At 41.3% G+C, this 26,244-nt stretch overlaps 1 protein-coding gene across 1 annotated transcript in view; it reads right to left on the bottom strand.

Moving 5' to 3' along the window:
* The window catches only part of CDK17 (cyclin dependent kinase 17), a 95,825-nt gene that overhangs the window by 15,009 nt on the left and 54,572 nt on the right, over positions 1 to 26,244 (bottom strand). Inside the window, exons 5-9 of the mRNA XM_044455699.1 lie at positions 17,195 to 17,320; positions 11,517 to 11,573; positions 6,075 to 6,189; positions 4,799 to 4,893; positions 3,348 to 3,410 (exon numbers count right to left, since the gene is read on the bottom strand). Coding sequence (XP_044311634.1) covers positions 3,348 to 3,410; positions 4,799 to 4,893; positions 6,075 to 6,189; positions 11,517 to 11,573; positions 17,195 to 17,320 — 456 coding nt within the window. The remainder of the gene's footprint in view (positions 1 to 3,347; positions 3,411 to 4,798; positions 4,894 to 6,074; positions 6,190 to 11,516; positions 11,574 to 17,194; positions 17,321 to 26,244) is intronic.

The raw sequence follows: 26,244 nt of genomic DNA, 5'->3' as shown, positions 1-26,244 counted from the left end.
TTTTATCTGGCTAACAACCTGCAAGCAGCAGCCACCTGCTCAAAGACAAAAGGGCCTTCATACGAGAAATAAACTAACTCCAATTTATTATTCACAGGTTGACTGAGGAATGCACAAACTCAATAGCCTGGCATACAGTTAAACATTGTTGTGTTGAATATAGTCATGGAACAACTTGGAAGAAATTGTTTCCAAAAGTGGACAGAAAACTTATTTTTCAGTCCTTTTTTAAATGAAATCTTATCAAGTCACACCGCCTCCTTTCTAGCAAATCCCCAATGTCAAATCAGCCCTCTCCCACGACCTCACAAATATTCTTTTCTGTCTTCCACCTCTCCCCACATTGTGGGGGATATGGGTTGCATAAAAAAAGACAAAGATACATGTTTGATCTACAGAGACCATGAAGAAGAACTCTTGTAAAACATCTACCGAGCACTCTTGATATAAATATTCTGTTTGCCATGTTTGAATCCTGCCCTTAGTTAAAGAGTTTCAGGACACAGCACATCTAGTTCTTAGGTTTTTAGCCTTCCTTCATGCCTATGAGATATAGTGACTTGCCCAAAGCCAAACAGAGAACTTGCAGGGAGCTATGCTTTGATCCTGGCTTCCTCATACAAATAGGGATAGGCAAACAAGTACAGTTTGAAGTCTTTGAGGTTCTTGACATTTCTACTTGAAGTTTGGTTCACCTTGCTTGCTTTCCTGAATGCCAGCATCTCTTTTGTTTTTCTTTGATTGGGAAAATGCTAATTTACTATCAGGAAAAATGTGCATTTTTTCCCAACTGAAAAGGCACATTTCTTTCCACGTGCTAATGTACAGCCTGCAAGGTTGTGAATGGGACATGCTGGCATGATTTGTATGATTCTGTGTGAGCACAAAGAAAATGCTTGTACATGAAATATACTAGGCAACTTCCAAAACCAGATCTTCTTTTAGTCATAGGTGGAATGAGGCCCCAGGTGACAGGTATGGGCCTATATAGATTAGCAGTAAGAAAGGAGTACCACCCTGGTGTCTTGCTTTTCTATAACCAAATTTTGGCTGGCACAGAGGAATGGACTATAGCAGGGGTGACCAAACCAAGGTCTGGGTGCCACATGCAGCTCTTTGAGTTTATTGTGTAGCTCACAGCTTGCCACCCATGGGTGCCCACAGGCACCAACTTGCTGCTCATCACCCACAGTCACCATCTGCAGGTGCCCACAGGCACCTGCTTGCCACTTGCTGCTTGCCGACACCACCCATGAGCACCTGTTTGCTGCTTGCTGCCCGTGGGCACCCACTTGCAGGTCTCAAACATCTGATATTTATCATATGTGGCTCTTCTGCTGAGCAAATATGAACACCCCTGGACTATAGACAAATAGTCTATAGCAGACAAATGCACAAATAGACAAATGCACATAGCAAGCTGCCTTGAAGGAGCTCAGAGTAGGTGTCCTCCTAAGCCCATATTGCCTGTTTGGACTAGCAGCAGCTCTGTGTGTCCCAGGTAGAAGCCTTTCCCATCACCAGCTAGGTGAGCCTTTTTGACATGGAAATGACAGGAACCTAACTTGGCACCTTCTGCACAGAAAGTACGGCCCCTCCCCTAAGCTGAAGAGCAGAAGAGAGCCAAGCTGATCAACATGGTAGCTCCTCTGTGGATAATATTTACTGATCTGAAAATCTTGTAACAGACTCCTATTTTTAAAAGTTTCCAATAAGCCTAATTCTTTAAAAAGGGAGCAATAGCCTGAAAACCAAATATGTATACTGAGGCTTCTTTGGGCACACTGGTAAATTGCCTTCGTTACAAAAAGATTAGCTTATTTCGTATGATGTACAGGCATGAATGTTACACGGGTAGGCTGCTCTTTGAAATTTTCATATGTATACCATTACAAGGCCATAGTTACCATGCATGCCTTCACAAAATAAAAGTCACCAGTGGTCTCTTTTTAAAAAAGAGTTCTTTGCTACCTCCTCCACCTCTTGATAAAACAGCCTCTACCCCAACATTAAGAGGTTCACTTCTTGTCCTATTTGACATTATTGTTAGGTCTAAAGCAGAAGAACTCAGAACTATATGAAAATCATTACACCAAATAAGACAAAAGACATCTGAAAGGAAGGTCCCAGCAATGCTGTAATAGCTATTTGGGCACGGAACAGTTGGAATCCGTATAAAAGCCAAATTTCATGTTGTTTTGGTATATTATGCTGTCAACTATGTTTACTCCACCAGCTATTGTTCATTAAACAAACCAATTCCTTGCTTGAAAATGGCATAGAATGCTTGGTATTGAGAGGCAAGCAATTATGTGCAAAATTACATCATTTAAATACTTGCAGGAACAAGTTCTCTTTATGCCTTCAATAAAGCCAAGTTTTTCTAAGCAATGCTTGGTATGCTTTAATAATTAAATTTACTTTCTGAAGGAAGAATGATTCATAGAGCAATATTCCTAAATATTGGAATATTGGGGTGCTGAACCTCAGGATTGCAAGTCAAATCCAGCCCAGCTGGATCCAAATTAAGTAAGTTGCCTTGAGTTCCTTGAAAGAAAGGTGGGATATAAATATAATAAAAAATAATAAGTTTGGTCTTCCGGAATTCCCCAGAAAGTCATGCCCCCTTGTTTAGCCCTATTCACTTTCTTCTTGGCTCCCCCTGGAAATCCTTCAGGAAATTCCAGGTTTTATGCAACTTCTAACCATTTTAGAATGGTTACAACTTCTAACCACTGGGACTGCAGGTGGTGCAGTGGTTTAAACCGCTGTGCTGCTGGGCTGGTAGACTGAAAGGTTGCCAGTTTGAATATGCACAATGGGGTGAGTTCCCATTGCTCCGTCCCAGCTCCTGCCAACCTTGCAGCTCAAAAGCATGCAAATGCAAGTAGATAAAAAGGTACCACTTTGGTGGGCAGGTAACAGCGTTCCGTGCACTTTGGTGTTTAGTCATGCCGGCCACATGACCACGGAGACTGTCTGTGGACAAACGCTGGCTCCCTCGGCTAGGAAACGGAGATGATGAGCACTGCCCCCTAGAGTCAGGCATGACTGGACTTAATGTCAAGGGGAAACCTTTACCTTTTTAACCATTTTTAAGAGGCCTAGTTACTGGCAGTAAATGCTTTAAGCTCAGATATGCTGGCATGTTATCCTTGGCCCCTTTGCTTTAAAGCCCAGAATTCCCAGAATGTAGCCTACAAGAGCTTCCTTGAAATTAAATTGGCCCCTCTGACAGAAAAAGGTCCAACACATCTCTCCTAGGAACAGATGCTAGAAAATGAATGTTAAGGTGCATCTGTGCTTTAAACAAGCAAAAATGCTGAAAATTAGTGAATAAGACTGACCTTTACGTTGTGCATACTCATGATGTTCCCACAGTCATCCATATACTGCTTTAAATCTTTGTCCTGATGAAACAAACCAAAGGTTGACAAGGTTGGCTTAACAAGCTGTAAAATGGTCTGAATAAAATAGGCTAAAAGGGCTATGTATGCTCATTGTATTGTATTTTTTGTATTTTATTGGGTTTTATTGTATTGGGATTTTAATGTATTTTTTTGTTTTTTGTTTTTTTTTGATGTTGTGAGCCGCCCCGAGGCTTATTGCGATGGGGAGGCATAGAAATGTTTTAAATAAATAAATAAATAAATAAATAAATTGGGTAGGTTATTCTTTTAATGTGCTCTTTCCATCATCTCCTTGCTAAGGCACAGGGAGATAGTTACAACCATGCCAGCTTGAATCAAGTGTATGATCAAATCAGTGTGGCAAGTTTTGGCTGACCGATTGATCAAAGAAAGCCCTCATTAATTAATTATTAGGGGTCAGCTTTAGATCAGAGAGGGCAAATTTTAGACAGTGAATCTGAGAGTTAATGATACATTTATACATTTTTGATGCAGTTTTGTTTCTGTTGTATCCTTGTAACAGAATGGAAAATGTGTTAAAGAACGCTTTCCCACTCACAGAGCTGGTTCATCCTTATTACACCATTACTTTTATTTATTCTGTAAATTTTTAGCGTCTCACAAAACACTTACTTGTGCTTATGATGTCTTGGCTATGGCCACTGCAGTGAATTAATGAGGGACTGTGGCACAATGGCAGAGCACCCGCTTTGCAGCAGGTGCAGGTGACTCCTTGGTCAGCGGGGCTCTGCAGCCACGGCAGGCTTTCTTTTGAGCTTTATCTGAGCTATCCATGGTGCTGAACACCATCCCCAAAACAGGTGCACCACCATGGAGCAATGGATGAAAAGCCCCACTGATACAGCTTCCCCTCTGCTCTGCATGCAGAAGGTCCCTGGCATCTCTAGGCAGCCCTGGAACCACTCCTGCCTGGCACCCTGGACAGATGCTGCCAGTAAGTTTCATCGATACTGGGCTATAGAACCCAGTAGTCTGAATTGGTATAAGTCAGCTTCCTAGATATTTAATTCTTCCTTCATTGGCAAAGAGGCAGATAACCAATCAATTAATACTAATATTATTTCTGTTATCAGTTATCAGACCTACTTTAACTGTTCTTAGAAAATGTTTAAGCTTGTGTAAACACTGGGGGAAAGACAGGCTGCCTCTAGTAACTGAACATTCATTCATTCATTTCACTTCATTTTTATACTACCCAATAACTGAACTTTCTGCATAGATGGGAAGAATGCCAGTTTTCTTGGAAGGATTTCATTTTCTTGGCTCACTAGAGAACATTTAAGAAATTGTGACAATAAAAGTAGAAACAAACTAAGTTTTTAAACATTCCAACCAAGAAACTTAAGGCAAATAAAATGAAAACTTACCAGATACTCAAAGACCAGGGTTAAGGATTTGTCTGTATGAACAATATCATGTAATGTAACAATATTTGCATGTTTTAGATCTTTTAACAATGACACTGCAAAAAGGAAAGAACAGAGTAAGTGTTATGACTGATAAGTAAAGGGGAAAGTAAACAGTATGTATACTGTTGTGTTAAAAGGGTAATGGACAAAAATAATTTAGATACGCTTACTTATTTGTAACTCCTACTGGGTTCAATGGTGCTTACTCACAGGAAATGTACAAAGGATGGTGGTCATAATTCTTTTTTGAATGTACATTAATTCTATTTATGTGCTACAGAACAAGGAAGAAGCTGCAGTCTAGTCCAGTTACGATGAAAGCACCTCACATTTTCAGTGGTATTCAGGCAGATGCTGAATTCTCTACAGCAGCCATCCTCAACCTGATTCCTTCCAAAATTTCTAACCACTGGCTATGGTGTCTGGAGCTGATGGGATTTGAAGACTATAAATCAGAAGGGCCCCAGACTAGGGAAAACCGCTCTAGGTTTGGGCCCAAAATATATCTGTGGGAAGTGTGAAAACAGAAGCTTGCCATAGTTAACTATTGATGTGTTACAGGGAAAGAGGAAAGAAAAGATAACATATGTCATGGAAAATGTAGGTTTGAAACCATGCATTTCAAGAGAAGAAAACTTGCTGTGGTTTCGATCTGCTGATACACCAAGGCTACAGCCTGTTTCATCTTAAGAGGAGTTGCTTCTCATTGTTATACAGAGTTCAGTTTGGCACTTGAGCAAAAAGCCTTCGCTTCACTGTCTGTACCTGCTGGCTTGGAGTGCTGAATGACCAATGTTGCAGGGAATTTAGGGAGACTGTCTGTCCTACTAACACATCCTGAACACAAAAATTAAGTAAGCCCCACATCTTCTGCTTAATATGAGATACACATATCATTGGGCACACTAGGAAACTGAGAGCACACCAACATACCTATTACCACTGAGAAAACAATAAAAGTTTAATCAGGCCAGTTGTTTTGGGTTAGGCTTTCCTCAGTGTGCAAGAGACTGAAAGCAAGCCTTAGGGTTCTGTGTTTCCTGCACCTTGCTCCTTTCACCAATGGGAGAAGCAAAAACTGAACATGGAGGGCCCTGATTAATTTGGCCCACTCCACTTGGGGTGGAAATAAGGCCCAGGGCTGGATGTATTTTCATGAAGAATACACAGTCAGTCACACAACAAGAATTTCAACTGGCACAAGCTTTGCAATTCAAGAAAATTATTTGCTCACCTTCTCTAATGGCTGTGCATGGGGCCCCCTCTTCATGTTCTAACCTGATTTCTTTTAAAGCTACCAAGTTTTCTGTCAGCTTGCTTCTTCCCTTATATACTGTTGCATAGGTGCCCTGTATAGCAAGTGAAAAAGAAAACATGCTTTCAACAAAAACTAGCAAGTTCCACATTAATTCAAGAAGAAAGGGAAATCGGATTTTTACCAGTTATTTTGTGTTTTTAATTACATAAATTTAGAATACTCTAAAATAATCTGAAACAAACCGAGACTATATTTTACAGGGCCCAAAGTTGCATTTCCTCACATACCAATCCAAAAGGTGGATTAGCAGTATCAGATTTAATAAAACACAATGAGGATACCTCAAGCTGTTACACTTACAAATGATTATTGCCTTAAGATCCTTAACTCAAAAGGAGGGATCTGATTATATGAATTCTGCTGTCTCTTGTTTCTTTGCCTTGAAACTAAGAAATGAAGTGGAAATATACAACACTACATTCACTACATTTAAAACTTTTTCAGTGAAAGCACAGGGGAGGTGGAAGATATTTAACATGCCCAAGTGCTTTATTGGTTAAGCAATCCTTTTGCCTCACTTATAAGAACACAGGAAGTTGCATTGTACTGAATCAGACAGATCTATTTAGTTTAGTATGGTCTAGACCAGACCTGGGCATTGTACGGCCCGCGGGCCACATCCAGCCCGATGGCTGACCCTGACTGGCCCACATGAGGTCACTAGCAAATTAAAAGTCAATGCAAATATATATCGTTGTAATATAGATGCAAGCAATACAACTGCACTGCTTTTATTTTGAAGGATCTGCTAAATTGAATTGAATTTATTGCTTTCCATGTAATGTTAATGTTAATGTTTTTGTGAATATTCATTAAATGGTGTTGTTCTGTGCTCCACATTTGCACTGTATCATTGTAATGTTTCATTTACTGTTTTTATAGAGATATATATTGAGCAGAGCTGTAAGTGTATTGGTCCGGCCCTTAACAACTGTCAAAGTTTCTCATGTGGCCCCATAGGAAAATTAATTGCCCACCCCTGGTCTAGACTCTCTTTCTGGATCACTGCCTTGTTATGGCAAAGGGGCTTGTGTAGCTCAATGAAGCTATGAGCAGGGCCACCCAAGATGGACAGGTCATGGCAGAGAGCTCTGACAAAACGTGATCCACCAGAGAAGGAAATGGCAACCCACGCCAGTATCTTTGTTATGAAAACCCCATGGACAGTACCAAAAGGCAAAAAGATATGATGCCGGAAGATGAGCCCCTCAGGTCGGAAGGTGTCCAATATGCTACTGGGGAAGAGCGGAGAACTAGTACTAGTAGCACCAGAAAGAATGAAGCGACTGAGTCAAAGCCAAAAGGACACTCAGCTGCAGATATATCTGGTGGTGAAAGGAAAGTCCGATGCTGCAGAGATCTATACTCCATAGGAACCTGGAATGTAAGATCCATGAATCAAGGCAAGCTGGATGTGGTCAAACAAGAGATGACAAGACTGAATATCAATATCTTAGGAATCAGTGAACTAAAATGGACAGGAATGGGTGAATTTAATTCAGATGATCATCAGGTATACTACTGCAGGCAAGAATCCCTCAGAAGAAATGGAGTAGCCTTCATAGTCAATAAAAGAGCAGGAAAAGCAGTACTGGGATGCAATCTCCAAAATGACAGAATGATCTCAGTTCGAATCCAAGGAAAACCATCCAACATCACAGTAGTCCAAGTCTATGCCCCAACCACTGGTGCTGAAGAGGCTGAAGTTGACTGATTCCATGAAGGCCTGCAACACCTTCTAGAATTAACTCCAAAAAATGATGTCTTTATCATCATGGGGGATTGGAATGCTAAAATAGGAAGCCAAAAGATAACCGGAATAACAGGCAAGTTTGGCCTTGGAGTACAAAATGAAGCAGGGCACAGGCCGGTAGAATTCTGTCAACAGAATACGATGGTCATAGCAAACACTCTGTTTCAACAACCCAAGAGACGACTCTACACATGGACATCACCAGACGGTCAACACAGAAATCAGATTGACTATGTGCTCTGCAGCCAAAGATGGAGACGCTCTATACAGTCAGTAAAAACTAGACCAGGAGCTGACTGTGGCTCAGATCATGAGCTTCTGGTTGCAAAATTTAGGCTTAAACTGAAGAAAGTAGGGAAGAGCACTAGGCCACTCAGGTATGACCTAAATCATATTCCTGATGAATATACAGTAGAGGTGACAAATAGATTTAAGGAATTAGATCTGATAGCCAGAGTGCCTGAAGAACTATGGATGGAGGTTCGCGACATTGTACAAGAGGTAGCAACTAAAACCATCCCAGAGAAAAAGAAATGCAAGAAAGCAAAATGGCTGTCTGAGGAAGCTTTACAAATAGCTGAGGAAAGAAGGGAGGTGAAAGGCAAGGGAGAAAGAGAAAGATACACCCAACTGCATGCAGAATTCCAGAGAATAGCTAGAAGAGATAATGCCTTCTTAAATGAACAGTGCAAAGAAATAGAAAAAAACAATAGAATAGGGAGGACCAGAGATCTCTTCAAGAAAATTGGAGATATGAAGGGAACATTTCACGCAAAGATGGGCATGATAAAGGACCAAAATGGCAGGGACCTAAAAGAGGCAGAAGAGATTAAGAAGAGGAGGCAAGATTACACAGAGGAACTATACAAGAAAGAGCTTAACATCCCTGATAACCACGATGGGGTGGTCACTGACCTCGAGCCAGACATCCTGGAATGTGAAGTCAAATGGGCCTTAGGAAGCCTGAGCAACAACAAAGCTAGTGGAGGTGACAGTATTTCAGCTGAGCTATTCAAAATCTTAAAAGACGATGCAGTAAAAGTGCTACACTTGATATGCCAGCAAATTTGGAAAACTCAACAGTGGCCACAGGATTGGAAAAGGTCAGTTTACATTCTGATGCCAAAGAATGTTCAAACTACCGCACTACTGCACTCATTTCACATGCTAGCAAAGTTATGCTCAAAATCCTACGAGCTAGGCTCCAGCAGTATGTGGATCGAGAACTACCAGAAGTACAGGCAGGATTTCGAAGAGGCATAGGAACTAGAGATCAAATTGCCAACATACGCTGGGTCATGGAGAAAGCTAGGGAGCTCCAGAAAAACATCTACTTCTGCTTCATTGACTATGCTAAAGCCTTTGATTGTGTGGATTATAACAAACTGTGGCAAGTTCTTAAAGAGATGGGAGTACCAAACCACCTTATTTGTCTCTTGAAAAACCTGTATGCGGGTCAAGAAGCAACAGTGAGAACTGGACACGGAACCACTGATTGGTTCAAAATTGAGAAAGGAGTGCGGCAAGGCTGTATAGTGTTGCCCTGCCTATTTAACTTATATGCAGAGCACATCATGAGAAAGGCGGGGCTAGATGAATCACCAGTTGGAATTAAGATTGCTGGGAGAAATATCAAGAACCTCAGATATGCAGATGATAACACGCTCATGGCAGAAAGTGAAGAGGAACCAAAGAGCCTCTTGATGCAGGTGAAGGAGGAGAGCGCAAAAGTTGGCTTGAAACTCAACATTAAGAAAGCTAAGATCATGGCATCCAGTCCTCTCACTTCCTGGCAAATAGATAAGGAAGAAATGGAGGTAGTGACAGATTTTATTTTTGTGGGCTCCAAGATCACTGCAGACAGGGACTGCAGCCAAGAGATTAAAAGACACTTGCTCCTGAGGAGGAAAGCTATGGCAAATCCAGACAGCATACTAAAAAGCAGAGACATCACCCTGCCAACAAAAGTGCGTATAGTCAAGGCTCTGGTTTTCCCAGTTGCAATGTATAGCTGTGAAAGCTGGACCATAACATTAGAAATGTTTTAATAAATAAATAAATAAATAAGGAAGGAAGGCTGAGTGCCGAAGGATTGAGGCCTTTGAATTGTGGTGCTGGAGGACCGCAAGGTGATCAAACCGGTCAGTCCTAGAGGAGATCAACCCTGCCTGCTCTTTAGAAGGCCAGATACTGAAGATGAAACTCAAATACTTTGGCCACCTAATGAGAAGGAAGGACTCCCTGGAGAAGAGCCTAATGCTGGGAACAATAGATGGCAAAAGAAGAAGGGGACGGCAGAGGATGAGGTGGCTAGATGGAGTCACTGAAGCAGTTGGTGTAAGCTTAAGTGGACTCTGGGGGATGGTGGAGGACAGGAAAGCCTGGAGAAATGTTGTCCATGGGGTCGCGATGGGTTGGGCACGACTTCACGACTAACAACAACAATGGTCTAGACTGACTGATGGTGATTCTACAGAATTTCAGACAAGAGACTTCTCAGCCTGCTCCAGGAAACTGAAGGATGGAATGGGTAACTTCATGGATGGGCAACTTTGGGAAGACTAGGGGCCATCTTTGCCACTGGAACTGAACCATCCCATCCCATCCCCACTGCAGACTGCAATTTCCTGAAAAATGAATTGAGCAGACATAGCCCCCTAAAAATGAATTCTGGCTTGCAAACAAGCCAATTTTCATGTTTTCAGAACTTTTCAGTGGACTAGCACCATTTATTCATTTATTAAGCCCAACATGAAAACATGTGGTCCTAGTTAAACAGGATTTTAAAACAATTCCAAACAGTGATTTACATTTAAGTCAGAACTCTGGTTAGTCACAACTGTGGTTAATGTCTGTGACAAATGAACAGTTCATGGTCAGAGAAAGTACAAAGAACTGTCAGTCTAAAAACAAAGGAGGTGAAGAGAGATCAGAGAAAGGAGACCAGCATTCCCTAGCGACAGTTAAGTGATAGGAGCACTATTAAGTCTCCTCTTTTATATACCTAATAAAATGTGAGAAAATAAAAAGAAACACACATTTTAAATTAATTACTGCAGCACAACTTTTATAAAAGTAAATTTTCCTACTAAAACAACTTAGGTAAGCTTGTTCCCTAATCTAGACAAGTGACACATCTCTTTTCATAAGATAATCTTTTCCCAGGGCAATGTATGTAATGTATAACCAGAAGAAAACAAGCCATATAATATTTGAGCACGCTGGATATACATCAGATGACCTGACTGAAGTCTCAGCTGTGTCTCAAATTCCTATGTTGCAAAAGACCTAGTACTCTGGGCAAACAAAATATCCTTACTATTGGTTTTAGACCTGCCCTATCCTTTATCCTGAACACAGTTAAGGTGCAATCCTATGCATGTTGATCCAGAAAAAACCCCCCTACAACTCCCAGCATTAAAAAATTGATAGAATGTTGTCCTTGGATTTGGACAGATTCAGTGGGCTTAGGTAAGTCATTGTCTCTAAATGTCACTAGCTCATCACCCAAACAGAGTTGTTGTAAGAAAGACAAGATTTCAGAATAAATATTAAGGAATAACACCCCCCCCCATCTTAAGGGGTGAAGGTAATTTCACACATACCTCACCAAGCTTTTCCAATTTGATATAGGTTTCCATTTTTCCAAATCCAATCTCTGACTGTAATAAAAGCAAGAAGTAAGTTCACATAGAAGTACTGTAACAACCAAGATTTTCACAAAGGGCAGATTATCTACAATGAAATTATTATTCACTGAGGCCCACAAATTTCAGCACCAGATTAAAACTGTCCTGTACTCTCAGGTGTTTAAAGGTGTATTATAGGACCTGTCAGTTATTCATTTAAGCTTTTGCATACTGATGTTATATGCTGCATTTTACTGTATGTGTATTTTACACTTTATTGTATCCGTGCTTTGTATTTTTTGACCTCCTGTGAACCACCTAGAGAACTTCAGCTTTTGGGTGGTATATAAATGAAAGATAGCAGCAGCAGCAACACTGTCATTGACATAACCTATCTGAAAACAGAGGGACAAGAACAGACATATAAATTTGCCTATATTGTCCCTGACCCTTAGGAGCAGATTTTTGAAACTGTAGGAGAATACAGTGTAGAGGAAAGGGCAGGAAAGCCATATAACTGCGTAGGCAGAGTGTGCAAGCTCATGTTTGCAAAGCTGCTTTGTTTGGGGCCCAGCAATACTGCTTCCTCTCAGGAGCTGGTTTTCCCCTTATCTGTTTCTAACAACAGACAGTCTCTTCCCAAAAGTGCTAGCTATTTATTTATTTAGAAAATTTCTATGCCACCCAATTCACCGAAGCCTCAGGGCAGCTCACAAAACATTAAAATATAATACATTAAAAATATAAAACGAATTAACAATATAAAATAAGTCCAATGCACAGCTAAAAACCTATAGCCATAAGGTGAGTCTCTGTGCAAGAATAAAGTGATTTGTTGAGCCCAAACTAGAAACTACTTCTGAGAACCCTCCTTTTCAGTAGCCCTGGGCTCCACCCCTCTGGGTGTACCCACCTGGAGAAGGGCTAGCCTCCTAGATCTATGCAAGCCCTCTAATTGGGTAGCCCTTCTAGCCTGACATCAAGTCATGGGGTAAGGTCTGGTAAGGATCCAGATCAGGCTTGTCCTCCTCTTCTCCCTTGTCCCCTTCTGTTCCTGGGGCTCCTGCTCACTTCGTGATGTTTAGTTGTTGAAGTTTCTCTCTTATCCACTGTCTTGCACTGTGCAGCAATGCCTGTATGTGTGATTGCACAGAGACCACAAAGAAGAACACCTGGAGACGGCAGCCTTAAGATATCCTCACTCTCCTTTGCCATTTCCTTTCTTTGCAGCCCTCACAGTCCTTATCCAAAGAAAGTGCTACCCTGACTCTGGAAAGCATGCCAAGAATAACTGGCCAGCCGTTTTGCAGGTAGCAAATTACTGGTAAAGAGGAGCTAGCACAAAAATTACCTTATCTCGCAGGCCTTAACACCTAGCAGTCAAGTAGCAAACACTGTGTTTCTAATTGTGTTTTTTAATGCATCTGTTTTATTATTTTTCAATTATGTTTTTATCTTAATTTCTGGCATTTATTTTTGGCTTTCTACAAATGGCCTGGAGCACAATTACCTGGTAGAAAGGTAAGGTATAATTTAAGGAAACACATAAACCTACTTGTTAAATACAGTCCTTTCTAGATCCTAGTACCAGCTATTTGCATCAATGTAACTGACAGAGGATCCTGAGTAATGCACGGGCTTGTGTAACATCTTGGAACAGAAACTGGACACTGGATTTAACATTTGTGCAAGGATGAAAAAGGTTTCTGCCAGTGGTAGAGAATTTATGCAAGCAATATGACACCACTGGATACAAACTATTGTCTTTTTTTCCCTTCAAACTAGCACTTAACTGGAAACTAGCTGACTACAGTATCAGATTAGTAAAAGTGCTTTCTATTACCGCAGGGGAGTTAAAATGTTAGGTATAGACTTTTCTTTGTAATAAATGACAGATGAACTAGCATTATGTCATGGTAACACTTTACTGCGAACACAATATTGCACCTGTCAGTACACACTAAGCTGGGCAAATATTTCCTCCATTAAGCTATGGTTTTAGTGCAAAAGTTTTCAGAGGCAAACTATCAACACTGCAAAATAATGGCCCAACTTAAAAATTATCTTGATTTGCTGTCTTCTAAACACAATTTGCAACATGTTCTAAAGGCTGCTCTGCAGGCAGTCCTTCAAGCCATACATCTGGGCATTGACTTCATTAAAAACAAAGTACTGTAGCTCTCCAAAGAAGAGATTGACAGAGTAGAAGGACAACATGCATGCCCGCAAGCCCAAACACAGCTGCCCAGTCTCGGCTTACAAGGTGCAAGAAGGTCTCTTAATATGGATGGGGAAGTGGTGCTACATGGGAATCCTGTAAGGGTTGTTTCATTTCAGACACTTACATTCATAGGAGGGTGCCATTTTTCCTACCCAAGATTTAAAAACCTCATTCCTACAAAAACAACTGTTTGAGAGGGAAGAGGGTTTCAAACACCTATAGGCACTTTTTAGAAGATGTATTTGAAATGCTTAGTTCTGCTCATGTGTGTATTCATTCTTGTGCATGTCACATTATATTATTCTCTCTCATCTCCCACTTTAAGAACAACGCACTCTTCATATCTCATTCAATAAACTGTGTATTTATTGAATACTGAAAGTCAGTGGAGTGTAGAGTTTAAGGGGGCAGGAATGGGATTTGGGAGATCTGGGTTCTAGTCTCCATGCAGCCATGGTGCCCACTGGATGATTTTGGGCCAGTCACAGACTCTCAATCCAACATACCTCACAGGGTGGTTGTGAGGATAAACTTGAGAGGAAGGGAATTATGTAAGTGCCTCAAGTTCTCTGAAGGGAAAAAAAGGCAGGATATAAATCATAACCATCTCAACTCAAAGAAAGGCCCAAGTGAGCCATAAAACTCCCTCCTTGCCTTTCATCATAAATTATTTCTGTTGCCCCAGTGAGGGTTGGCTTTTGCTGGAAACTGTTTTCCAATTTGCTTGAAGCCTGACTCCAGTTTAAGTCTCTTTTAGCTTCCTTCCATAGAAGACCATACCAGCAACCTAATCTATCTATCCCACAGGCAATAATGTTACCCATTCTAAAAACAATCTACATCTCCAGAATCTATTCCTCCTGAGTATAAGAAGTGTTTCAATTATAAATAATACCCTGGAAACTTTGATAGCTGTTACCACAACATTTTAATAAAGTGGTATAATAAATATTATAATAAATAATTAATTTATAGCTCAAATGCATGTAATAATATATATTTAATTGCACTCATTTCAACTTAAACACTACAAAATGTCCATGAAGACCTGCTCATAATCCTCAGCGAGGTAGCTTGTCTTTTTATGTTTAGAATAAGTTGCTGTTTAAAGAAGATCTGCATCCCACTCTTAAAAGTTATCTTTAACATTTATTTGCTCATCACATTCATCAAGTATTCATCAAACTTGTTCAGAATGCCTACAGAAATAAAGGCACATTTTTCAAACAACTGTTAGCTTCAGTTGCCTTCAGTTCTTTTTCTTAGAAGTAAAGCCATTATACTTGCCAGCCCAGAATAAAAAGGGCATTCTTCATTTTTCATGGCAAAGCCAACTGAGGCCATACACTGGTGTTTCCTTCAGCAAACACATAATGGGTGAAGGTCAATCAACTGTCTTTAAGCACCTATAACACCAGTTTGGCTGCAGGAGAAGATGCATGTGCAAAGGTATTGTATGATGTTTATTCTTTAAGGATTTGTTGTAAAGGAAAACAGTGAGTGGGCCAGTGTACACAATCCAAGTGCATGTGTGTAGCCTTTTGATTATTCAAGCCATTGTTCATCCTGTAATCCAAACTGGGGGGTTAGGAATCGTATGACTGTCACACAACCCCATGACTTGTGCTAGTTTAAGCACTGCCCAACCCCTGCCTCATGTGTTTGGATGACTCAATAAGCTACAGCTTGAATAGTTAATAACTGCCCAGCATATACTGCCATGTACCATGCCTTAAACAAGCCACAGTGTATAGCTGTGATCATGAAAACTGGGTCTTTGTGCGTAGTAGTTGGGTTCACTGTGTAAAGCATGGAACAGTCCAAACTATTTGCTAGCTCTGTATACACAACTAGAAGGAAAGCCCTTTGCTAAGCTTCCTTTTGATCAAATTTGGCATATGGGCCATCTCTGAAGCCTACATAGCAGGGAGGCCTTCCAGAAGTCCCAGGTTTTGGAGTCATCGCTTGTTGCTGGTATGACCAATGAAACAGGAAGCAGTTTTAATTTTCAGATTAAACTAAACTGGTTTGCACAATCAAACAGCACAAAACATGGTCTTATGCTGTTGTGTAATCCTTGCATGACCCACAGTTCCCACGTTTGCAATGAAACAAGCCACAGTTAGGTATGGAATATGCAAATCCTGTTCAGTACACATTGCAACCGACCATGGCTTAAACAACCTATGGTAGGCTATTTTGATCACACAAACCAGATCAATGAAACAAGATACATTGCATTTTATCAGATCTTTCAGTGTTTATTACATTTATGCTATCAGCAGAACTTTGCTTTTAATACTGTGGAAGGAGTGAGATCAGTTGTAGCAATGATTGGGGTGACAAAGCTTTGACATTATTCAAAATGCAAAGAACTGCATTCAAAAAGATGGAGAAAAAGGATGTTTACGGTAAAATAGTACTTACAGAAGAAGCCCACTTCTTCCACATTTAGTCCATGGGTGCAGAACTATTTTATGGCAGTGGGCAGAATAGCTGCCCACTATAGGCTGGTTGATGTTAGCGGCACAGCCCCATCAACCTGACGTCACGTATCTTGATTGCTGTTTCCAGAGATAGCACTAGGGTTTCCACAGCTGGCATAGGTCATCAGGGTGATCCCCAGTGTTATTTCTAATCTCAGCTGTGGGACAATGACCTCCAGGGGGATCCCTCTGGGGTTGCAACTTGGAGCTTAAATCCCACCCCTTTAGGAACCCTGTGAGGCTGTGTGGACCAGATTGGAGTGTCCCTGCAAGCTGGTTTAGGCCTGTGGTGCTGCCTCCCTGATCCAGACCAGCCAGTTGTTCTTGGGATGCTTTAAAGGAAAGCACAAAGGCCACAGCCTATTACTGTTCATGATATCCTCAGACAAATATCTCCCCGCCCCTGCAAGGATAGAGTGATCTGTCTACAGCATCTGTCCCTTCCTAGGCAAACTGCTACATATGAGTGAAAGGGTGGGGGGTGTCTGAAAGAGAAAGATCAGAAAAGAGAGTGGCAGCAAGACAAAACAATGACCTGCCCACTTTTGATGCTGATTTTGCCTACTGCTGGCCTTGGCCCTATCTTCAGTAAACCCCAACAGAATTAGGTTCTTGACAGAAAAGGGCTGCCTCTCCCAGCTGTTAAGTGTTCAGGTATATATTATCTGATGCACAGAGAGAAGGGGAAATATTTTTCTAAGAAATGAGTTCAAAAAGTCAAATGATATAAGAGATAATAGTACACTGAAGTGTCACAGCACCACACAAGAGCACAAATTAATGCAAGATGCCATCGAATGCATTATGCAGCTTCAGATGCTATAAGACCCTGCTGTTTTTGCTGCTACTAGGAATTCCTCTCCAGAATCTGGAAGGGAATCCAAGTATTACCTACACATATGAACGATCAGGTTATTTCAAAGGCAGGAAAAACAGCAGAAACATACCAATGATGCTCTACGAGATCGTCGGCTCATTGGCTGGTCAAATGGTGGACTGTTTATCTGCAGTTTTTCAAGGTATCCATCAGGTATTCTGATGTCTGCAGGTAGGGACAAACGTTTGTTCAGGTCCTGAAAAAGAAAACCACCACTGTTAAAAAGCACAGGTAACTTCTAACTTCAGATGCAAGGTTAATGAAAAGAAAATGGCAGAACTTAAAAGTACAGATTACAAAGAGGGAGTAACTTATAATTACATGTTACACCAAACCTAAGGAAGCTTGCTATTGGGTAATATCTCAAAATGATGGTGAACAACTTGAAAGTAGTGAACCCTGAGCGTTGCAGTTGCACTGCTACATTTCAAGCCCTTAAAATTAAACAAAGCTATATGCACACTAATGCACAAAACCAAACAAGAACATGCTGCTTTAATAGCTTTCTATTACACATACCACCCCCAACTCCCAGTGTACCTTTTCAAGAAGTAACACTAGAAGGTCAGAAAACTGGGCTTCAAAGCTTTTACTGTTAATTCTTGCCATTTGGTCGTTTAGAAATATATTTTCAAGTATCATTAAGTATTTTTCCCTCATCAAGTACATGTTGCATGTTGGAGAGCCTAAGAACACTAGTAATTCAGTTTCTAAATTAAACTGTTGTTAACATGTTCTCTGTTTAATTGACTCAGGCAATATTCTTCAACAATGTAGTATTTTAGGCTCTGAAGTTTTGGCTTGATCCTTCCACCTCCTACCCCTACTGAAGTATCACATTTGCCTTCCCTAACAATTCAACTATTACTTTGCTGACCCTTGAAAAAGATGAAGGTTCAGTCTGATGCTGGATGATGCTCCAAATCCAGATGGATTTGCACTGATTAACGGAGGTGCCCAATTTGTACAAAGTCTACATGAATGTATGGAGCAACCAGGGGTATATGTGTTGGAAGTTTACAATGCTTACTGCTAGTATTTAAATACTGGGCTGAAATTTAGGTAAGTACAACTGGGCTGGTCGAAGGTTGCTTGATTCAGTCCCATGTGCGATGTACTTAAAAACTGAATAAAATGCATAAACAAAGACATCTGTCCAAATGGGCTTACACTTTAATGTATACAGTGAAAGTTAAATTGCAAGGAATCTAAAAAATGAAGGAAAAGATAAATACAGACTAATTAGGCATTGACTAAATGCAATAAAAAGAGACATGTCTTTCTCAGAGGAAAGCAGAGAGGTCCCAAGCAAGCAAATGCTAAATCTTCCTTAAATGAAACTTGCTAGTTCTTGAATCATGTGCTGTGTGGGAGATTTTTATTTTCAGAAAACAGTTTCTAGAATTAACTGTAAAGTTAATTCTAGCTAATCAAAGGCTTCATAGTTAGTCATGATGACCAGTGCATGATGACCATGATGACCAACTACATACTAGGACTTTAAAAATTGTGAGGCAGTCTTACAAACTCACATGCAGCTACTTTTGATCCACCCATTAAGCTTTCTTCACCCCAGTCATGACTTTACCAACAAATGTAACAAGAAAAATCCAACCCTCTGTAGTATATCTGCACCTCCTTCTGAAATCAATGTTCTGGGGGTATTGAAAAAAAAAAAGCTACTATTTTTGTTTCCATGACACTCAGAATCAGGAATGACACAATGTAGTTGTTTGGTTATAAAGAAGGCTACTGGTGAGACTACATTCAGCTTCAGAGTCTGGGCAACATTTTTTCCAACCACACCTAGGCCTGAATAAGGAGTAAGGGGAAAATATGGTTTCCCATCAACTAAATAGGCCTGTCTGAGCCCCAGATACATATATGCTACCGTGTACTTATTTGCACACTAGGAATAGGAGATAAAAAACTTTTGTTTACATTTTTAAACTAAGCACAGTACATTGTGATCTCCAAACTGTGCGTTATTTAAACTATGGTTTAGGAATGGTTTAGATCTCAGACTGTTCTCATTAACTGCAGTTCCTATAGCTTCCAAAATCTAAGAATGTTTGTCAGGGATAAGGTCACTTCATGCAATGATTTTTTGGAGACTTTCCACCAATTCCAGCAGTTGTCAGAATGGATTATTGGCAATCCATACATTATCAAATCTCTGAAGTCGAGCTTGATCAGTTACTGGATAAGCTGGAAGAGCAGGCTAGAGGATAGTACTCTCAAATATTTACCAAGCTCCACAATGTTATCTATAATATAGTTGCTCTGACCTGAATCTAAAAAGTGATGCCTATATAACATAACTTAGCATTTTTTCTTATGATGCTAAAAGTCAGGGAATAACTGACTAGGCGGCGGCGGTGGCAACAAAGGAAGACATGAGGGAAGTAAAAGAAATTTTAAAAACAAGCAGAAAGTAAAAGACGGAGGAGTCCAGAAGCAAAGAAGAGGACCAACTCCTCCCAGCCCCCACCACCTGGAAGACATAAGCCTTAATGGTACTAGTGCATTTCACAGGACAGAAGAAAGTGAATTATTAAATAACCACAAAGATACAAGAAGCTTCAGATAATTGCTTCAGGTTCCCAAATCTTCCTTATTACAGTAGCTGAGAAGCACAAAATAAGTCAAGGCGACAGGAATGCAATTATGAGAGTCTGAGCTATTTGTATCTTTCTTACCACTATATGCTATCATGTAGATAGCAAATAAATGAAATGCCATGTCAACACGCCATGCTCATCAAGATCTCATAACATCACCCGTAAGAGGTTGTGCGGGCAGGCTGTGCTTCCAAAGCCTGCAGATGTCAGTTTGATTGCCCAAATAATCCATTATAGGTCAAATGAAAGTGACTTGTTCTCTTGTGTGGGTATCAACCTGAATCAGCCATCTCACCAGCTTTAACTAGAGCCAGGAAGACATCATATCAGCAACAGCTACAAGCTGCTTACTAATAAGTTGCAGTGCTGTTCAGTGAAGCATACTTAATGTGGTTTGTTTGAGCAGGATGCTGTCTGTTCTACAGTTTAATTTCCTGATAAGCTAACCCTAAAGACTCTCCAGCTTTACAAATAAACATATTCACAAAATGTAACTAATCCATCCTGTCCAACAAATTACAAGGAAGAAGCTACCATACATGCCCATGTCACAACCAAGTGAACCTCTTAAGATGTTTGTATTACGTAAGGCTATGTACTGTGGGAGTTCTTCCCACTCACACTTTCGCCTCCTCCTCCTCCTCCTTGAAAACTGTCTTATCACATTGTATTTTTGTAACATGACAGAACTGGAACACTTGCAGCCAAGGGGATACATAGTTTGAAGAGCTGCAACATAAGTCTTCTATAATCTTTGAATTTCTACAGACTTTGGGCAATAACAATTATGTTGGTAAGTTTCACAAACAGGACCTGCAACAAAATGTTTTCCTGAAGAGTGCTGCTGTTGGGCATGCCAGCCAGCCACACCTTCTTCTAGGATACTCTGTTCCATTATTGCTTCCATTCTGTTTTCTGTTCTTCCTTGCTCAACTGCCAGGGAGCATTTTGTGCCTACTGAGCATACTCAGACCACAAAGTGCTATTTTGGGGGCAGAGATTTCTCCTTGCTTTTTTCCCAAATACTTGTTGGGATATCCTCGAGGGGGCTATTACTTCCCATCTTGTGCAAGAAATGGGCAATTTTGGCTGCATGGGTAATGGCGCTAACACCCGACATTGGTGGTTTCTGTTAAATTTATGATTTTATAGTTATTTGCACATAGTCAACCAGATTAGCCAGATCCTTTGCATTAGAGATTTATACGCCTTTAAATCAGTATTTACACTGATGGTCTTTATATAGACACTTCACATTTTTGTGTACAAATGGGGAACTTACAGCGCAATCTCCTCTGTTCTAAACTTAATATGGTGAAACTAACACTCTTGGCCCACGCAAATTTCAAGCAATTTATATAGGATGGTAGCTTGCACTCATTGTTTCTTGGTTATTTAACAATTTCTAAATGGAGAAAACATTTGAAGCAAAACTGTAGAAAAATAGAAAGGATTACAACTCTACAGAATTCTTCCTATAAGCACAAGGAAGAAATACCCCAGAAAGTACTTTTCAACACATGTTACACTATTCATTTTCTTTTATATGCTTCTTTTGCTTCATTCCAATGTGGTGTATGTTGAGTGCTGGACTGTTTCTAGGCCCCACTCAGCCATGAAGGGTGACTTTGAGCCTGTCACTTACTCTCAACCTAACTTGTGGTTGTGAGCATAAAATGGAGCTATGTCAGCCACCTTGGGTTCTTCACAAGAGGAAAAAGGCGGGAAAAATATGCAAGGTGGCAACCATCACCACCACCACCAAAACTCCTCAGGGGGACACATCAAAAGAATTGTGAAGGGAGGTAAATAACTTCTCACATTATTTAAGAAATGACTGCACAGGCACTCAGGGAACTGGCTACACTTATACAGATGGTCATGGAAATGTACTACTTTAAGCCCTCAGTTTACACATCCCTCACTCCCTTGCACCCTGGAGAGGAAATTCAGAGAGAGCAAGTCCCAGACTCCCCCACTCCCCCATGAGATCAGGAGGTAGAATTCAGAAACTTTTGAATGCCACCTCCTGGCTTGCCCAGAGTAGAACAATGAGCTGTTGTTAATACTAACTATATGTAGTTTAAAACAAGCCAAGTTCAAGTATCCAATACTGTTGCGGTCTTTCCATTAATTCTGTTGGGCCAAAGGGATCCACTAGTGGCCGAGAAGTTAGCACTTCCTTAAGCAACCCTGAAAAGAAGTGGTAATTATTGGTTTTTGGATATGGAGAGGGCAGTGGAACACTCTTTGCCATTATTTGCTAGCCTGTCCCACGAATTGAAATGAACATTTTGGTTGTTTCCAGTTGTTATAATAACCATTACCTCCCTATTATGCTAGAAGTGGGTCCCTCTGGCATATAGGCAGCACTGGAAACTGCCCCTGGATTATAAAGCTGAATTGTTTAACCCATAGTTAGTGTTAAGTTCTCAGTCTGGATGACTCAGGAAAAAGCAGGTTGGTTACCTGTAACTGATGTTCTTGGAGTGGCCATCTGCGCAGTCACACATATGGGTACTGCGCCTGCGCAGTGCCTATGGCAGGAAGATTGATAGCTAAGGGTTTGGCAGGAAAACTCCGCTCCCCTCCCCCCTAGCAGTATATATGGAGTGGACTGTCCACCATTTTCTAGTCTTTGACAGACTGGAAGTTCGCTCTCTAAAGAACAAATTGTAACTAAGTAAGGAAAAATTTGTTGGTATCGACGACAAGAGAGAAAAATTTTGTGTAGGTACCGAGGACAAGAATAACACGGTACCGAAATAACACCACCCAGTGACACCGAGCGGGGCCAGTGGGTGGGTTGTGTGACTGCACAGATGGCCATTTGAAGAACATCAGTTACAGGTAAGCGACCTGCTTTTCTTCGTCGTGGCCTCTGTGCATCACACATATGGGTAGATTAGCAAGCTTACCCTGACTGGAGGAGGGAGGTGTCATCAACGAAGAATAGCTGAAAGAACGGCTCTTCCAAAGGAACAGTCCTGTCTAGCATGGACATCCAGCCGATAATGTTTTGCGAATGTACGTGGATTGGCCCAGGTGGCAGCCCTACAGACATCGTCAATCGGAACTCCCGACCCAAAGGCTGAAGAAGCAGCTACAGCTCTAGTAGAATGACCCCCTGGGATTGTAGGTAAGTCTATCTTAGCCAACTGATAGGAGAGAGTAATGGTGTGGACTATCCACTTGGAGAGTCTCTGAGGAGTAACCAGAAAACCTTGATTTTGCTCAGAGTATTTAACAAAGAGCTTGTTGAAATGTCAAATAGATTCAGTCCTTGATCTACAGAAGGCTAGGCAGATGTCGAGTGTTTGTAAGGATCTCTCAATCGGATTAAACAGAGATGAAAAAAAGGCAGTTAAGACAATCTCTTGACCCATGTGGAAGGAGGTAGCCACTTTGGGAAGAAAGGATGGATCCATTCGTAGAACTACTTCCATCCATGACAGAACGAAGATTGAGGATGGTACCATTCATCGGATCTTCTCTCAGACGAGTGGCTTCTCCGACTCCTAGAAGGAGACATCTCCGTCTCCATGTCCAGTCTGGCTGGGGGCATAGGTGTGGGAGACCTAGCCCTGGGCGGGGAATCTTGAATCTCCCCATCGGAGATCGATTCCCTAAGTGGAGCTTGGAGAGGCTCCGTTATTGGCTCGCCCACGTGCCGAGGGGACCCCAGAGGGGTAACCCTCATGGCCGCCTGAAGTGTTGGACCCGGTGGTGTCGGTATTGCAACAGCCGTTGGGACGGAGGGCGCCAACGAAACTGAGTCTCGGTGCTTGGAATGCTCAGGGTTCTTAGGTTTTCAAGGCGGCTTCCCAGCCTTATCTTTTTTGGCCTTCTTTTGGTCAGACGGCTTGTCAGAACCGCTGTGCTTCTGCTTTTCACAGCGAGGAAGCAGGCCGATCGCCCATGGTGGACGCACCTTCATCCAAAGGGTGTGAGGGCAGAGCCATGGAAGAAGAGGCTGGTGGAGCAGATGAGGCTGGACCAGTAGCCACAGCTGTGGTCAAAGCAGGGCAAGAAACTAGTGGGTCTGATTGGAGAAGTGCACAGTCCCACAAAAGCCTACGAAGGTGGTTCTCACGGTTCTTCCTGGCCTGCTTCGAGAATGCCAGATAATGAACACATTTGTCTGTCCTATGCCCTTCTTCCAAGCAGGGGAGGCATAGGTCATGCGGGTCTGCCGGGGACATTTTAGACCCACATTCCGTGCACTTGCGGAAAGCCGCTCGTTGAGCCATTGTTAGAAAAGAAAAAGAGAAGATAGTGCAGAGGGTAATAATATATTTTTGGTTTTTAGAAAAGAAAGAAAGTGAATAAACGAGAGAACAACAAGAGAAACAACAGGAACTATCGAAGAATGGGGGTTGTTAAAACTTGGAAAGAAGAACAATTGCAAAAGTTGAGGAAAACGAGAACGGTCAGAGCGAGAGCAAAAGCGGCACGAGGCAGAATGAACGGCGGTCGCAAAGACTGGAAAATGGCGGACACTCCGCTTAATATATACTGCTAGGGGGGAGGGGAGCAGAGTTTTCCTGCCAAACCGTTAGCTATCAATCTTCTGGCCACAGGCACTGCGCAGGTGCAGTACCCATATGTGTGATGCACAGAGGCCACGATGAAGAACCCTGTTCAACTAAAAACAGAGGTGAAAACTTCTGAACTCCTTCTGCACCTTGAAGGAATGGAAACCAAACGCTTGATGCAGCTCAGCCCTGTCATGACTTTGGACCATAACCAGCACAGAAACCTTTCATAAACTCTTATAGAATTGAATAACATCAATTTCACTCACCTTGAACAATTATCTAGCACAAGATGTAAAATGGCCATTCCAAGAACAGGTCCCTTCCACATGTCAAAGTGGATTTCAACCCTTCATGGGTGGTTTGAAAACTGTAAACATTATTGCTTTGTATTGCCAAGTTAGGCAACTTGTTGGAAAGACAATATAAAATGTAGACATATAATATGGTTTTTGTCTGTTTGTAAGCTGTACAGAGATCCATTTTGGATATAAGATGGGGTAAAAATGTTTTAAACAAACAAACAAAATCAAATCAACCAACCAGCCATTAAGATATCCTAATAAAGACATTTAGACAGTACTACTAATCTAAGTGTGGGAGCCAGACAATTTTCAAACATGAATCATGGTGCACAGTTTATCATCACACCATGTCAGGAACACACTCAGCTAATGGCAATGAATAACACTTCCTTCATGAAGGAAGTTGACTTTTCTGCTGCACAGAATGACTTAGAAGAGACTGTCATCACAATGTTTATTGCACTAAGTTTAATATTCTGCTGAAATGAAAAAAATGAAGCTTAAATCCTATAACTCCTTGTCTTCCAAAAGCAATAATTATCACACCATTTAAAATGACATGGAACTCCTATAACTATTTTGATCCTTCAAATGATCTATAGATTGAATAACCTGTTGTGACTGTGTGCCTCCATTACTGTTCATGGTGTGTGGTTATTTCCACCTGCAACAGTCACCCATCTAAGGAAGAGAGAGGACCTAAGAATTTTCCCAGCTTGACAGCAGCTTCACCATAAAGAATCATTGCTTTCTCTACTGATCAGATTCTGAGAGCACACCAGTGACTGTCTGTCAGCCAACTGCAGCTGCATGAATGCAGTTTTGGGAAACCTGTGGTCCTCCAGACCTGGCCTGAAACGCTCATCATCTTTCAGGCCTCTCATCATCTTTCACCACTGACTAAAGTTGCCCAGGCTGATGAGAGCTGTTCACTCCTCATTTTCCACATATTCTGTTTTAGGCCCTAAAGTGGTTTACAGCCTTGTACACATCAGAAAAATGAGGAGAGTCTTGCTGCAGAAGCACAATTAGTACCTAGCATAAAGGGTGTGGAGAGGTGCTAAAAAAGAATGTGTGTGTGAGGAGGGCAGTTCATCTGGTTTGCAGGTCTTAAATAACTTTGAAAAATATTTCTTTGAAAAAAAAAATTTAGGGGGCAGTGAAAATTTAGGAAGCAGAGAAAATGTAGGGTGTGATGGGCTCCTTCAACCCACTCCTGGCTACAGGGACTGCAGAGTGATACTTGTTAGTTCTTCCCATAGTTCCTCAGCACTACGTGTGGTTGCAGTGAATGGAAATTATTTTGGCTCCTTCTAGAAGGGCAACAGTCTTTCCATCCCTTAAGCCAAACTTGCCACAAGCCATCTATACAAAGGCACGGTCTATCAGTGGAGAAGTAAGCTCTTCCTCGTCCCCACAAAGTCTAACTTCTGCCATTTTTGATTGGATAAGGAGGTCATGTCCACCCTTCCTCCTCACAAGTATTTTATTATAGTATTTAGCTAAGACAATCAGTCAGTGAATCAAAAATTCATTTTATTTGGCACTCCATCAAAATCTCTGAAAGAGTAATACCAAAGTATAGATAACATGGTTTCAAAAATTCTGGGTCTGACCGAATAAAGATGCAATCCTACTTTTGTTTAGACAGAAAAAAGT

Source organism: Varanus komodoensis, unplaced genomic scaffold (genome assembly GCF_004798865.1).
Source record: "Varanus komodoensis strain SLA01 unplaced genomic scaffold, ASM479886v1 scaffold8, whole genome shotgun sequence".
NCBI classification, from domain to species: domain Eukaryota; kingdom Metazoa; phylum Chordata; class Lepidosauria; order Squamata; family Varanidae; genus Varanus; species Varanus komodoensis.
The sequence above is the reverse complement of the archived record's forward strand: the minus strand, read 5'-3'. Positions and strand labels throughout refer to the sequence as shown.